The sequence below is a fragment of the Enhydra lutris genome, unplaced genomic scaffold (genome assembly GCF_002288905.1).
Source record: "Enhydra lutris kenyoni isolate GAN:26980312 unplaced genomic scaffold, ASM228890v2 scaffoldscaffold68, whole genome shotgun sequence".
Lineage (NCBI taxonomy): Eukaryota > Metazoa > Chordata > Mammalia > Carnivora > Mustelidae > Enhydra > Enhydra lutris.
This window is the reverse complement of record NW_019154152.1, coordinates 13,981,411-13,995,755: the sequence shown is the minus strand read 5'-3', so window position 1 is coordinate 13,995,755 and position 14,345 is coordinate 13,981,411. Positions and strand designations below refer to the sequence as shown.

Here is a 14,345-nt window from a genome sequence, read left to right as displayed (position 1 = left end):
TGGGTTGTGGGATCAAGCCCCAGGTCAGGCTATGCTCTTCCCTCGGGATTCCCTCCCTTGGGATTCTCTCCCTCTTCCTCTCCCTCTGCTCCTCCCACCTCACACCCTGTGTTCTCGCTCCATCTCTCAAGAATAAATTAATAAAATCTTTTTAAAAAGAAGGCTTCATGCTCCACAGACTGAGCCAGCCAGGCACCCCTCTGCTGTAATATTTTAAAGCAAATCTCAGCTACCCAGACAGCATATTGTTTTGCCTATACATACTTCAGGATGGATCTCTAATCCACAAGGACTGTTGTTGTTGTTGTTTTAATATAATGACAACTACAATGCTGCTGTTACACTCAACCGAATTAATAGTAATTCTTTAATATTATCTTATACTGCACCCATGTTTAGCTTTCCTTTGTTGACTCAAAAGCTCCTTTTTACAGCGGAGGTGTTAACAATCAGGATCCACACGGGGTCCACATGGCGCATCTGGCTGACACGTCTTCCCAGTATCTTCTAGTATATGGTGATCCCCCCCACCCCGTTTATATGTCAAAGAAATGGAGTCATTTCTCCTGTAGAATTTCCCACATTGTGCCTCTGGCTGATCGCATCCCCAAGGCGGCTGCAGAATGGCCGGCACACGCGTCTGACAGGGCCCCATGTGTCACTGTGCCTGCATGTGTGCTGGGGCCTACACCCGAGTGTGTCACTGCTTCTGGACCCATGCATCTGGGTGTGACAAGCCGGAGTGCACACTGCCGTCTCCGAGAGGGCATCTGTGTGCCCTTGGGTGTATGGACCCGTTTGTGACAGCCACCCCCACATACACATTCCTGACAGCAGAATTCCAGCTGGGCTTAGGCCTGAGGCATGTAGGGATGAAGATTCACCCTGAAAGATTCACACAGGTGTGCTCCTTGGAGCCCTTTTGGGGTCCCCAGGCTGGCCAGGGAGGGCTAAGTTTCCACAGCTCTTTCTCCAGGGGCCAACACCTACCCCAGGGAGACCTGAGTTTACAAAGCCTCTGCCCTTCCCCCTCACTGCCTCTGCTCCCTGGGGTTATTTGTTGCCCCTGCTGTGCTCCTTTTTGTCTCCTCACAGTCTACCTTCTGCAGCTGCAGCCCACAGGGGAGCGCTGGCACCCCTCACAGGGTCACCTGTGAGAGGCCTGGCCACAGGGCATTTAGAGGCGGGAGGGGCAGGAACTCCACCAAGTCCATGCCTGTTTCTGATGCCTCGGAGGACCTGTGCTGCCTCCGGGTGGGGCCTCACACAGCCCATCTGACTGGGAGAAGGGAGCCCTGTCCTCCAGAGCTGCTCTGCCCCAAGGAAAGAGGAAGAAAGGAGCTCAGTTATAGAGACTGCTGCTGTCTCTCTTCTCTCCTATGAGCTCGATAACATTAGCCTGTTTTACAGCTAGAGAAGCCAAGGTGCAGAGGTGAGGTGAGAGGGAAGTGGAATCATTCCTTCTCAGCCCCACAGCCCTTGCTGTACCAGGCTGCCTCCCAGAGGAAGGGGATGTGTTACATGTGGGAGCAGCATGGACAGAGGGAGAGAAGAAGGACACAAGTGTGTCTCGGTGGGAATGAGATCGGCCCATCCCTTCACTGCCAGACCTCCCTTCCCCTTCCAGCCTGCACTGCTCTGGCTCCTAGTCCAATCCTTGGTATGGTTGTGACCCCCAGTGGTGACACAGGGTATGACAGGGTCTTCAGACCAAACAGACTAGGGAGGGAGACTTGGAACTCTGACTCCCAACTTGAAGGACAAGTGAATTCAGAGAACACTGAATATCACCCCCAAGGGGAAAACGGGGAAACTGAAGTCCCTAGGAGAAAGAGTTGCACCAATGGTCACAAAGCTATGGCAGGGCCAGGGCGAGAACCAGAATCTTCTGATGTATATGCTACAGGATTAATAGTAGTCCCTTATTAAGCACTTACTGCATATCAGGCAACATGTTGGGGGCTTATAATCCATGTAACCATCTAGGAGATGGTCTTGTCATGTCTGTACAGATGCAAAAACTGGGCACCCCGTGGAAACTGCCATCCTGAGTACCCCCTCCTCTCCCTCTGGGATCTCCACCCAGACCCCGGGAGTAACCAGGAGGAAACATGGCTTGCAGCTCCAGCCCAAGACTGCCACAAGGCAGAGAGCTGTATAAGAACCATCACACCCCCACATTTATGTACATCAACACTAACCACCCCTGCCTCCTCCCCCACCAACAAAACCTGTGAGGCAGGCACAATTTAACAGATGAGGAAATGGAGCCTCGGAGAAGCTGCATGGGTACCCAGGGTCCCGCAGCTACTGCCTGGATGAACGGGAACTAGAAGCAGGCTTACTCCAGCCTCCCAACACAGAAGGTTCTGCATCAGCTGGGGAGGTGTGTATCAGCTAAATTTTGGCTCTCCTCTCCTGCCCAGCTGGCCCCAGAGCACACGCTGATGTCCTTCCGGAAGGCCCTGGAGCAGAAGCTGTATGGGTTACAGGCTGACGTCACCATCAGGTAGGTGTGGCTGTTGGGAGGACCACAGTCCCCCATCATCCCTGCTGCATCCACATTTGGGACTCTGCTGAACCTCAGGTCCCAGAGCTTCAGAGATGGGAGGGCAGAGGCTTGGATAAGCCACTGAGTGCCCACACCCTGTTTGTGCCAAATGCCAGGATACAAAATAGGGAGATAGATAGGCGCTCATGGTTCAAGCAGAGGTAGGGGAGTGGGATCTAGAGTCCCACCACAGATGCAGTCAAAGGAGAGGCCAGCTGTATGTGGCTCAGCAAGACCGAGCTTGAACACGGGTAAGGGAGATAAGCACACACAGAGCTAGATAGTCACTGTGATGTTCAAAGACCACATAAAATGATTTCTATGTTCTCAACATGGAGATTGTAAAAGCACCTATTAGTACAAAGGTTGAGAAGAATTCATAGCCATCTCACAACAGAGGAGCTCTGAGAAGGGGAAAGTGGGGGCTACCACGTACAGTTTACACAGGTGGTGCAGTGAGTGAGGGCACCACACGTGTGAGGCTCCGAGTGTAGACACCACAGAACTGTGTGTTCATCACTTTACAGCAGGTGGTGGTAAGATGCCCTGAGGAAGGGGGCCATGCATACCTCTTCTAAGATACCACATGGGCTGCTGGCAGCCCCAGTGGGGTAGAGGAGGAGGGCGGTAGGGGGGAATGTGTCCAGGGGGCCTGCATTTGTCCTGTCCTATTATGGCATCACATGGATTGGGTTCTCATCAAGTTCTACCACTTCCCGGGCTAGTGGGCTTAAGCTAGATAATTGCCTTTTCCCAGCCTCAGTTTCCCCATTATCAAATGAGGTAGCACCTTTCTGCTACCCCACTCTAACCCTCACAGAAAGTCAGAGGGACTCACCCCATCCACCCTGTGCACAGAGGGAGCCTGAGGCCCAGAAAGTAGCAAAGCCCGCTTGGGTCCCATGGTGGCTGGTGTATGTGGGTGGGAAGGAGTGTGTGGGGGTTGGGGAGGGATCACTGGCAGGCAGGTGAGGGGCCTGGGTGGACAGTGACGTGGGGGTCCCACCTTCCCGCAGCCTGGATGGCGTGCCCTTCCTCATGCACGACAACACCCTACGTCGAACCACCAACGTGGAGCAGGAGTTCCCGGAGCTCGCCCGCAGGCCCGCCTCCATGCTCAACTGGACCATCCTGCAGAGGCTCAACGCTGGCCAATGGTTCCTGAAGGTGTGGCTCTACCTGTCCCAGCCCTAGGCATGGACCACACAGACGGGACCCCACGGAATGAGGGGGCCGGAGGTGGCCAGCAACTCAGAGGACCGCTAGTCCCCTAGCAGCAGGGACTCACAGCCAGGCCAGTTAGAGACCTGCTTGAGCTCCCGCCGCTGGAGCCCGGGTGCCATGTGGCGTGGTCGTTACTGCTTGTTCTGGTTCTATCTTCCCCGTCAGAAAAAGTTGATGGCAATGATGAGAGTTAACAGGTAAAAACTGTGACTTTGTCAAACTCCAGAGGGAGACTGGTTCCTATGAAATGCTACTAAAGGAGAATGTGCAGGCGTCTGGGAGAAGTCCCAAGCAAATGACTTCCAGAAAACCGGGGTGGCGTGGATAAGCTAGGGTTGGGGTCTCCTAGACCCCCCACAGGGCCCCAGCCAGCAGGTCGCCTGACCCCGTGCCCCAGCAGCCTCTCGGTGCTGGGGGTGCTGGTGATGTAGCCGTGTGTACCCCTGTCTCTGCCAGACGGACCCCTTCTGGACGGCCAGCTCCCTCTCACCCTCCGACCACAGGGAGGCACAGAACCAGTCCATCTGCAGCTTCGCGGAGCTCCTGGAGCTGGCCAAGGGCAATGCCACTCTGCTGCTCAACCTGCAAGAACCGCCTCGCGAGCACCCCTACCGCAGCAGCTTCCTCAATGCCACGCTGGATGCCCTGTTGCGCTCTGGCTTCCCCCAGCACCAGGTGAGGCCCCCGCCTCCGCGCCGCCCGCCCGGACCTCCACTTCCGCCGGGGCAAGAAGGGGGAGCACACCCCTTGCCGTCCTGACAGGTCAGCCCAGGGCCCAGAGGGAAAAAAGGAAGGCCTTCAGAGTGGACAGCGGGCAGGAGCAGGCTCTCTGGAACACTGCTATTTCCGCATCCTTGCGGCCTCACACTCAGAGATCAGAGAAATCAGAAACCACTTCATGGTAGCACACGGGACTGGTGGCAAGCTGCAGAGTGACGTGGATTATCAGTCTTGTGACAGGGGTCCGGAGGGGAGAGCAGTTTCACAGGCTTGGCCAGACCACGTTGTCCCCTGTAGATGCTTATTACACGTGAGCCTCACCCATGGGCCGCGTCCCATCGCCTTGAACCCTCCCAGGGGCTTTAGGAGGGGTAGACGCTGTAACCCCAAGTGAGGCCGCCTGCTCCCGCCTGCAGGTCATGTGGCTGCCCAACTGGCAGAGGCCCTTCGTGCGGAAGGTGGCTCCTGGTTTCCAGCAGACATCAGGCTCCAAGGAGGCGGCCGCCAGCCTGTGGAGAGGCCACATCCAGAGGCTGAACCTGCGCTACACTCAGGTGTCCCGCCAGGAGCTCAGGTGCTCACCCCAGCTCACGCGGTAGGGGTGGGGGTCAGATGCGCTGGGGCTAGTGGTTCGGAGAGTAGAGCTCGAGAGTATCAGACAGGTCTGGGTGTTGTCTGAGCTTGGTCCTCTGGGGATGGAGACTCCTTTCTCGGGGACAGCTATGAGGACAGTGGGTTCATAAAGGGGTCCCACGCTAGGCCCGGAAGCCCCCCTTGGAGGGCTGACCGCCTCTGTCTGCCTGCCCCACAGGGACTACGCGTCCTGGAACCTGAGTGTGAACCTCTACACGGTCAACGCGCCCTGGCTCTTCTCCCTGCTGTGGTGCGCGGGGGTCCCCTCCGTCACATCCGACAACTCCCACACCCTGTCCCAGGTGCCTTCCCCACTCTGGATCATGGTAAGTTGGGGAATAGTGGGGGGGGGTCAGCGGGTCCCTGGCGGTGTGTCAAGAGAGCCTGGGGCATGAGGTGGGGGCAGGCTCCACGCTTGGGGCTCTCTGGTGAGGTCTCAAGGGGGAGCAGCATGGGAGGAGGATTTTCACAACCTCTGGGGTCTGCAAGGAGGCGCTAGGGGGTGGGAAGAACCTAGGCCCAGCCCATGGGGAGAACAACATCATTCAACGGCCCTAGAGAAGTAAATTACTACTTGGGGCTTGGGTTTTGGGGATTGATTATGTTGTGTTTTAAAGGAAGGGAAGGCATTAGAAAAAGTAACAACAGAACAAGGATAGGGAACATTAAATGCTGTTCTGAGAGTACAGCAAATAAAACCAATTTTTATCTGGCTGAGCGAAGCTCTCCTGACAGGCCTGAGCTCCAGTTCCAGCTCTGCTACTGGGGGCTCGGGGCACCCCTGACCTCCCCACTGTGCTCCACTGCCACCTCCCTGAGGACGTGATAGCCAGTCCAAGGGTCTCGTTATGGCTGAGACAGTGTCAGGCTTACTGAACCGAATCTAGGTTATGGACGATGTGTCCACCCACCTGCCCACTGTCCTTACAAACCTCCAAGGGCTCTGCTCAGGACAAGGTGAAGTGACTTACTAGCAGCAGCAGCAGCAATGAGGACACTCGCATTTTCAGGTCACAGGAGCTGACCAACAGCAAGGACTCCAGGCACAGCCCCGTCCCTCCTCCAGTTTACCTGAGCTCGAGGGCCCAGGAGGCCTGGCCGCACTGGAGGCTTCGCCCACCCTGGCCCCCGGAGGGGGAGCCCCTGCACTCCACACCCTACGGTGACACACGTACTCTTACACCCGCACAGATGCCGTACACCTCTCCACACACACCCCTGCAGAGCGGCTCGTCATTTACACCTCCACATTTAGCTGTCTGCCTTCCATGTACTCCCCTTCCACTCGGAACCCCCTTAAACACACAAACACTCCAAGCTTATTAACACATGCCCCCTTCACCCTGACCACTGTGTCTCTTATGCTACACACACACAGACCCACAGTGCTCAGAGCCCACACCTACAAAATACTATCTCAAGGCCCCAAGCCCCAAAGCCCCCTCTAGATCCTCCGTAGCCCTTCCCTGATGGTGACATGGGGTTGTCCTCCCCACGGACCCTCAGTCTGGAGGTCTGGTATGAACCAGCCAGGACTGAAAACTGGCCACGGGCCATCTGTCCACAGCCCCCCGATGAGTACTGTCTCATGTGGGTAACCGCGGACCTGATCTCCTTCACGCTCATCATCGGCATCTTCGTGCTCCAGAAGTGAGTGGGCTCTGACCCCCTTGCATGCCCCACAGACCCAGCCCCTGCCCCAGCGAGGTAACCCTCCTCCCGAGCCCGCGGTCAGGAGAAGCCCTGCCTGGGCAGCCTGTTCAGGTAGGACTGTCCAGCGGGGCCCCCCAGCCCCTTCTCCTCAGCCAGCACGGGTGGCTTCTGGAATGAGCACCCAGCTGGGAGCCCAGAGCCAGCCTCGGCCACGACCTGCTCTGTGGACTCTGGCGGGTTGGGATCCTCTCCGGCTGTGTCCTCACCTGTTCCCCAGGGTCTGGGCTGTCACCAACACTCAGCACTCAGGTGTGCCATGCTGGAGACCTCCTGCCTGTCAGGGTGGCAGCGGGACGGCGGTGGGCGGTGCTGTCGGGAAGTGGGGTTAGTCCTTAGTCCGGGGGAGGGCTTAGGGCCAGGCAGGGGCCCGATCCAGCCACAAACAACTGGCTGTTTTATTCCTGACTGACGTTCTTTCTCTGTCACTCACCGCTCTGATCCGGCGCATGTCCCTCCTCTCTCTCCCCACCCCCCTCTCTGCTGCACTCTGGCCTCTCACAGCTATCACTTGATCAGGTAATTCTGGTGTGGTCTTCCTCTCCTGCTCCTCTTTCTCCCTCCTCCTCACCATCCCCTTCTCCAGTTCCATCCAAAAACCTGCTGTGCACCAAGCCTATGCCTGGGTCAGGGTCCCTGGTGGGCCACCCTCCCAGAATCCTCCCCTGGTAGCCTGATGCCTCCTGCTGTCCCCTGCACTCCTCTCCCCATCTCACCATGTGTGCACAGCCTCCCTCTGGTCCCCCTTGATGTTTCTGTGGATGGAAGGAAGCCAGTGCTTCCTAGCAGGTGGCTGACCTGGCCTCTCTCAGCACCAAAGCAGCTCCCTCCGGGGAGGGACTGTGCCTGGCCACCCCTCCCAAGGCTGGCACTTGCAGGGACCTTCACTACTGCCCTGAGCAAACCCTACCAAGTTCTGTCTCTCCCTTCCCATCTCTCGGTGTCTCCCCTTGGGCTTTGCCTCTTGAATCCGTTGCTTATCTTTCTGTGTGTCTCTAATCTCTCTCACTCCCCATTTCTGCCTCCTACCTGACTCCTCCCGCCTTATACACACAGCCTTCCTGCTTTCCCCTAGGGGAACCCCACAGTGGTTGAGCTTCCTGTCCTAGATGTACCTGGCTGCAGAGACCCTGGCATGACTCCTTCCTCCTGGGCTTACTATGAATTTCCAACATGAGTCCTAGGTCCGGGGGATCCAAGCCCCCACCTTGGTCCAAAGCCTTGGCCCTCCTGGTGACAGCTTCCCAAACTGCTCCCTGGCTGAGGGACGTTGCCCAGCGAAGGGACATGTACTGGTCCTTCCTTCATCCTCTCCATCAGCAGACGCCCCCATGTGCTGCTGCTGTGCTGGGCCTCTAGCAAGGAGCCAGGCCTTCACTGTCGGAGCCCCAGGGTGCTAGGGGGCAGCCGAGGTGGGCCAAGTGCTGAGATGGACAGGCCAGGCCCGCTCAGTGTCCAGCCAGGGCCATGACACGGTCTTCATGGGGGTCAGGAGTGGACTGACAGAGGAGGGGACCCTGAGGGAGGCCATTCCCTGCAGGCCCCCTTCCTCCACTCATACACTCAACAGATACCCTGGGCACCTGTCACACAGCAGGTACTAAGGTTGGCACCAGGGACACTGTGACAAATGAGAGACCCAGTCGCTGCCCTCAAGGACATGTAGGGCAGCCAGCCCAGCCAGCCCACAGGCTGCCTTCCCCTCTGCTTCTTGCTTTCCCCTGTCTGTCTGCTCTTTTAATTCACCCACCTGCCTGTCCATCTGTCTGTCCATTTCTGCTGTGCTGACCCCATCTGGAAACACCTGATTTCTCATGGAATCTGGGCTCCCCCTCCCACCCCAGCAGGACTCAGTGCCTGGGGGGTTGGGTTCTTGTTTCCAAGCTGACCCCCGCTTCTCTTGGTGGGAGTGGGGGTGGGGGTCCAGTGAATCTTTCGGTCTAGTCCGTAGGAAAAGTCTTAAGTTTGGACACCAGGGATTTGGGGCTGGTTGAGAGGAACTGCAGGGCAAGACCTGTTGAGGCAATACCTGCCCTGGGCTGGGCACAGGACCCCACATCCCCGGCTCGGCCTGGCCCCTGCATGCCCCGCACAGCCCCATCTCTTGCCCACCAGCCTCCTTTTATTCCCGCCTCCCCACGAGGGAAGAGGCCCCTCCTCCAGGGCTGCTGGAGCAGAGCAGCCTATGGCCCAGACACCCTTGCCTCTGAACCTGTGAAGACAAGGCCCCCACAGCCTCCCCTCCCTCCCTCACTTCCCCTCTGGCTTCACTAGCCTGGCCCTAATGAGGGAGCTGGAGGATACAGCATCTGGGACTCCCTGAGATTGGTGTGTACCCCACAGATGGGTGTCAGAGTCATGCCTGCTAAGCTCTCCCCCAATTTGTCCCATTCAGAGTCTGTGTGCAAATGTGGGCACCTGACACACAACTCCCCAGCCCCAAACAAAACATCTTCGGGGCAAGGGGACCTGATCTTGGGTTCCGGGGACAAGGGGGAGGCTGGAGAGCCCTGGCTGAGAGTCAGTAGACTCCGATTCAAGCCCTATAGCTCTGCCCTCATCTGGGCCTCTGTTTCCCCATCTGTAGTCAGACAAGAGTCTTGCTGGTCTCTCAGGCCAAATCCAGATAGGCACTGGGACTGGACAGGACCCTGCTCCAGGGAAGGGTGGGAAAGGACCTGTGCCCGTGGGCCATCTCTGCAGGTGGCGCCTGGGCGGCATACGGAGCTACAACCCTGAGCAGATCATGCTGAGTGCTGCAGTGCATCGGACCAGCCGGGACGTCAGCATCATGAAGGAGAAGCTCATCTTCTCAGGTAGGCAGCCCTACAAGTTGAGGCAGGCCATGGGCTGGGTTACCTCCAGCCCCCGACGTGCACACACACCTGCACGTGACACATATAGGCAGGAACACAGCATGGACACACATCTGTGCTCCTGGCTTCACAGACACAGAGAGAAGTGCACACCCCTCCTCGTGGTCATCAGCTCCAGACCCCGTGGCTGTCAGCCCCACGGGTGGTGGGCAGGGTGACATGCAGTGGGGGTGGGGGGGGGGGCTGCTTTTATGGCTCACCTCCCTCTGCTGGTTTATATGCCGTAAATACTGATTTTTCACTCTTGCTGGCTGCCAGCCCCCATTGACATTCCAGTCTGATGGAAGAGGGAGCTGTATAAATAAATACATAGAAAACTGGGTGCCACTAGAGCTCTAACGGGCATGCTGAGCCAGAGTGGGGTACAGAGGAGAGTGGTCAGAGCTCTCTGGGGCAGTGAGGGTCTCAGGGCCCACTTTGCAGGGTGACCTAGCTGGAATAGGAAGGACGCACAGGAGGAGCCTGGGTGGTAGGTTGGAGGTGAAGGATGACTGAGCAGAGGAAAGGAAGGGTACTCAGGCAGGAACAGCTGATGTTCAGAGGTAGTGAGGGGCTATGGCTTACTGGGGTACCAAGAACTATCCACCATTCCATATGGCATGAGGGGTGGCCTCATGGTCGCTTACCCCAGCGTGGTACTAGGGAATCACTCGGGCCTCACCCTGAAAGCACAGCGGGGTCATGGGCATGTCTGTCCTTGATACAGTAGGGCCGTAACAAGCACCACAAGCTGGGTGGCTTAACCAACAGAAATTTATTGTCTCCGTTCTGGAGGCTGGAAGTCCAAAATCAAGGTGTTGGCAGGGTCGCTTAATTATGAGGGCCATGGGAGAAGGATCTGGTCCTTCTCTCCTTGACTTGTGGGTGGTCCTCTTTGTGTTGACATGGTGTTCTCCCAGTAAGCATCTATGTGTCCAAATCTCCCCTCTTTATAAGGACACCAGGCAGACTGGACTGGGGCCCACCTTAATGACTTCATCTTAACCAATTACCATCTGCAACAACCTTATTCTCAAAGTCACATTCTGGCAGTACTGGGGGTTAGGACTTCAACCTATGATTTTGGGAGAGAACACAATTCCACCTATAACAAGTATGGATGGTGGACAAGAGGGGGAAGCTGGAGGCAAAGAAACCAGTAACTCGGGAGAGACTGAACGTGGGAACACAGAGGAGAGATTTGAGGAATATTTAGAAGCCAGATGGGCTGGGGTTCAAATCCCAGCTCTGTCCCCAACTAGACAGGTGGACGAGAGCATGCTGGCGTCAGACTCCTCTGTAAAAGGGACTGGCATTCCCTCACAGCGCGCTTGACAGTCAGAACCACGCCTGGCCCAGAGATGCTCGGTAACCACTGTCTGAATGAATGACACCCCAGTGGGGGTGACTGATTTGGGGGCTGGTTCCCGGGACTGTGTGAACATCCACTCATTCATTCACCCCTTTATTTATTCATTCCTTCAACAGATGAACTCGTCACTGTGTTAGGTGCCTAGGAGTCCCAGATTCTTGCCTATGGGGCACTTGTATTCTCCTGCCTTGGCTCAAAAGGAGCTTCCCTGAGCACTAAGGCTGGGTTGGAATGCCTCCCCTCGTGGCCCGCAGCCCTCCAGCCACACTGGAGAGCTCCTGGGATGAGGGGCCAAAGGCACCCACTGGGGTGCCCAGGCTCCTACAGCCTGGCCCAGAGAATTCAGAAGGGGCAGGGAGAACGAACAGAAAAAACAGGCCAGCCCCTAGACCGGGCAGGTTCTGCACCTCCAGGCCCCCCATCCTTCAGTGCCAAAGGCCATTCATTGAGCACCTTCTGAGGGCAGACTCAGGCCAGCCACAGTCCTCCCCCACCCTGCCCACTCCAGGCTGAAAAGTCCTTTACAGAGACCCTCAGCCTCCCCTCCCCTCAGGGTGGGCTCAGCTCTACTCAGCAGACCTTTTCTGAGCCTCTGTTCTATGCCCAGTGCTGTACCAGACAGCAAGACACAGATGCCCAGACCTTCCCCCTGTACTGCATGTACTCCGGCTAGTGGGGTCACAGGTAGGGACAACAGAGGAGGTGATGGGGCGGGGGAAACAGGAGCTGGGGGGACCGTGAGGAGGCTCCATTCCAGCTTGAGGGGGCTCAGGGAAGGCTTTTAGGAGGTGGTAGTAACAGAGATGAGAACAACTGAACCAGATTTTAAGAAAAGGAGGTACTGACAGGGAGGTCACTCTCAGGAGAGGGGCCAATGTGTACAAAGGCCCTGAGTAGAATAAACTCATGGGCACAAAGGTCAGGAGGGGACAGATGGTTTTCTGGGGCTGGAAGGCGGAACAGCAGAGGAGAGGAGACTGAGTGTCTGCAGAGTCCAAGGAGGGCCTTGAAAGCCAACTCAGCAGCAGACCCAAGCCCAGTGATCTCATCAGCCTCCAAGTGCCTGACAAGGGCTTGCTGCGGGGTACTCGTCCCACTGCATCTGCCAGCCATCCTCATTGACCCCACTCTCCCCACTCCCGTTCTGCCTCCCTCTGGCCCCACAGAGATCAGCGACGGCATGGAGGTCTCCGATGAGCTCTCTGGATGCTCAGACCACAGTTACGACACATACACCACCAGTGCTTCCACCCCTGCGGATCACCGAAGGAGTGGCAGCCACACCAAGACTCTCATGGACCGGAGTGGGCGTTAGCTGAAACCCTGTCTGTCCCAGCCTGAACCTAACGTGGAGATCAGGGAACCCATAAGAGCTGGCAGAAGCATGTCTGCATGGGGAGTGCCCTGGGAGCTGGCTCCACTGCCTCCTCATTGGCTCCAGCCCTCTGTCAGCCATGGCCTCCCCTGGAGGAGGCTCCCTTCTCTCCTGAGGCCCACCTGGGTCAGGACTCCAACCTCGCAGATGCCCCTGCAGGCCTGGGGCTCCTTCTGGAAAGTTTGGGGCCTGGGGCCTGGCCCTCCCCTGGAGGCCTTCCCTTATATCCTGATCTGGAAGGTTGCTGAGTCACTGGGCTATGCCCTAGCCCCTGTGGCAGCTGAGAATGTGGATGTCCACATGTCTATGCTCAGAGGCAACTGACTTCTGCATGTCTCCTGCCTTGAGGGCCTGGGCTAGGCCTCTGCCCCCAGCAGCTCTGTTCTTCATGTCAGTCTCAAAAGCACAAGGATTTTCAGCCCAGGAGGAAAGCCTGCTGCAGTGGTGGAGAAACTCCTCCCCAACCGGACTCATACCACCACTGGCCCTGCCCTGGGAGAAGGACCAAGCCAAGTCCCCAGGAGCAGCTAGAGATGGCCAGAAGAGTAGGCTTAAGGCTACTTTTACAAACCCTGACCTAAGTTTCCAGCAGGTCTCTAGGGCAGAGAGGCACAGAGACCCAAGAGATCCACAGACTGACACAACCTCAGGTTTCCGCATCAGTGGCCACAGGGCAGTGGTCACGTGGGAAGAGTGTTCTAGGCATGGCCAACGGTGGGCATGTGCCCAAGGAGGTCTATCGCGGAGCAAGCCTGAGGGCCTTGGCCAATATGATTAAAGCTGCCATCTTGACATGTGTCGTCTCTGAATGGTCTGTGGGAGGGAAGGGATAGGGTTTGCTGGGTTTGGGATTCAGTTTGAGGCCAATGATTTGAGGAGGAAGCATTCTCAGAAATGAATGGAAGAGCGCAGGGTGTTTGGACCCCTACCCAGCATCACCAGGACACCGTGACTTCATGAACAGCCTTGGGGTTGGGTTCTAGAATCCCCATATTGTGGTGGGGGGAGACGGTCCTGGAGTGGTAAAGTGACCATCCAAAGTCACACAGCTTAGTATGGGCAAAGCCAGAAGCCCGCCTGAGCTCTGGCCCCAGAGTGGATGCATGGCCTCTGTAACCAGCCAGAATGGCAAGGCAGATGGGGAGGTTTCCTGGGTCTGATATAGGGCTGGGTGGCGGAACTAGCAGGTCCCCTCACAGCCACATGGAGGCTTTCTGAGGTGCTTCCAAGAGATTTATCTCTTCTCCAAATACGGGTCTTCTGGATAGAATTCTTGCGGTCTGAGCAATTCTGGCACCTTCTTGGAAGAAAGGAAAAGAAACCCCTCCCAAATGTGGAATTCAGACTGGGACCCCGCATTAACCTCTAGGACTGCCCTCTAGGAACTGTGAGGGGATTCACCCTCCTTTCCTCCTACTGAACATCTGCCAAGTGCATCCCTTCCTGGGACAGAGGTCAACTCCCCCTTCTCCCTGGGCATGAAGTGTAAGGGGAATCCTGAATGGCTGGATCAGGGATGGGGCACACTGCTCCACCCACAATGCCTCAGTAACTGCTCCAGCCTCTGGCAGACCCACCCAGGAAAGTGGATTTGACCTTTCATTCCAGCCTTTCCCTGTCCCATCAGTGCTCCTGGCCAGGCTATCCCAGGCTCATGGCCACACTTGGGCTATCTGAGACATCCCTGATCCTTCAGGGATCAATATCGCTTGACCTGAAAAGTTACTGAGAACCCCACCTTCCTGATGCCATCCCCCACATTCTCCACTTGTCTACGGAGGACGGACTGCCTGCCTTGTTTGCAGGAAAACCAGAGATGGGACCCCTTCCCTTCCCATTTCTTCCCTCCTGCCTTGGACCTCAGGGGTGCGGCCCCCACCAGGCAGAGCCTGCCCTCCACCTGCT

The 14,345-nt window shown here is 56.9% G+C and overlaps 1 protein-coding gene across 1 annotated transcript in view; it reads left to right on the top strand.

Annotated features, from left to right (window-relative positions):
• Window positions 1-13,158, top strand: part of LOC111159474 (glycerophosphodiester phosphodiesterase domain containing 5) — an 82,392-nt gene extending 69,234 nt beyond the window's left edge. Inside the window, exons 10-18 of the mRNA XM_022521982.1 lie at window positions 2,427-2,509; window positions 3,568-3,718; window positions 4,232-4,450; window positions 4,912-5,069; window positions 5,307-5,454; window positions 6,696-6,778; window positions 7,343-7,357; window positions 9,542-9,654; window positions 12,232-13,158. Of these exons, the coding sequence (XP_022377690.1) occupies window positions 2,427-2,509; window positions 3,568-3,718; window positions 4,232-4,450; window positions 4,912-5,069; window positions 5,307-5,454; window positions 6,696-6,778; window positions 7,343-7,357; window positions 9,542-9,654; window positions 12,232-12,380 (1,119 nt within the window). The 3' untranslated portion in view covers window positions 12,381-13,158. The remainder of the gene's footprint in view (window positions 1-2,426; window positions 2,510-3,567; window positions 3,719-4,231; window positions 4,451-4,911; window positions 5,070-5,306; window positions 5,455-6,695; window positions 6,779-7,342; window positions 7,358-9,541; window positions 9,655-12,231) is intronic.
• Window positions 13,159-14,345: the final 1,187 nt, after the last annotated feature.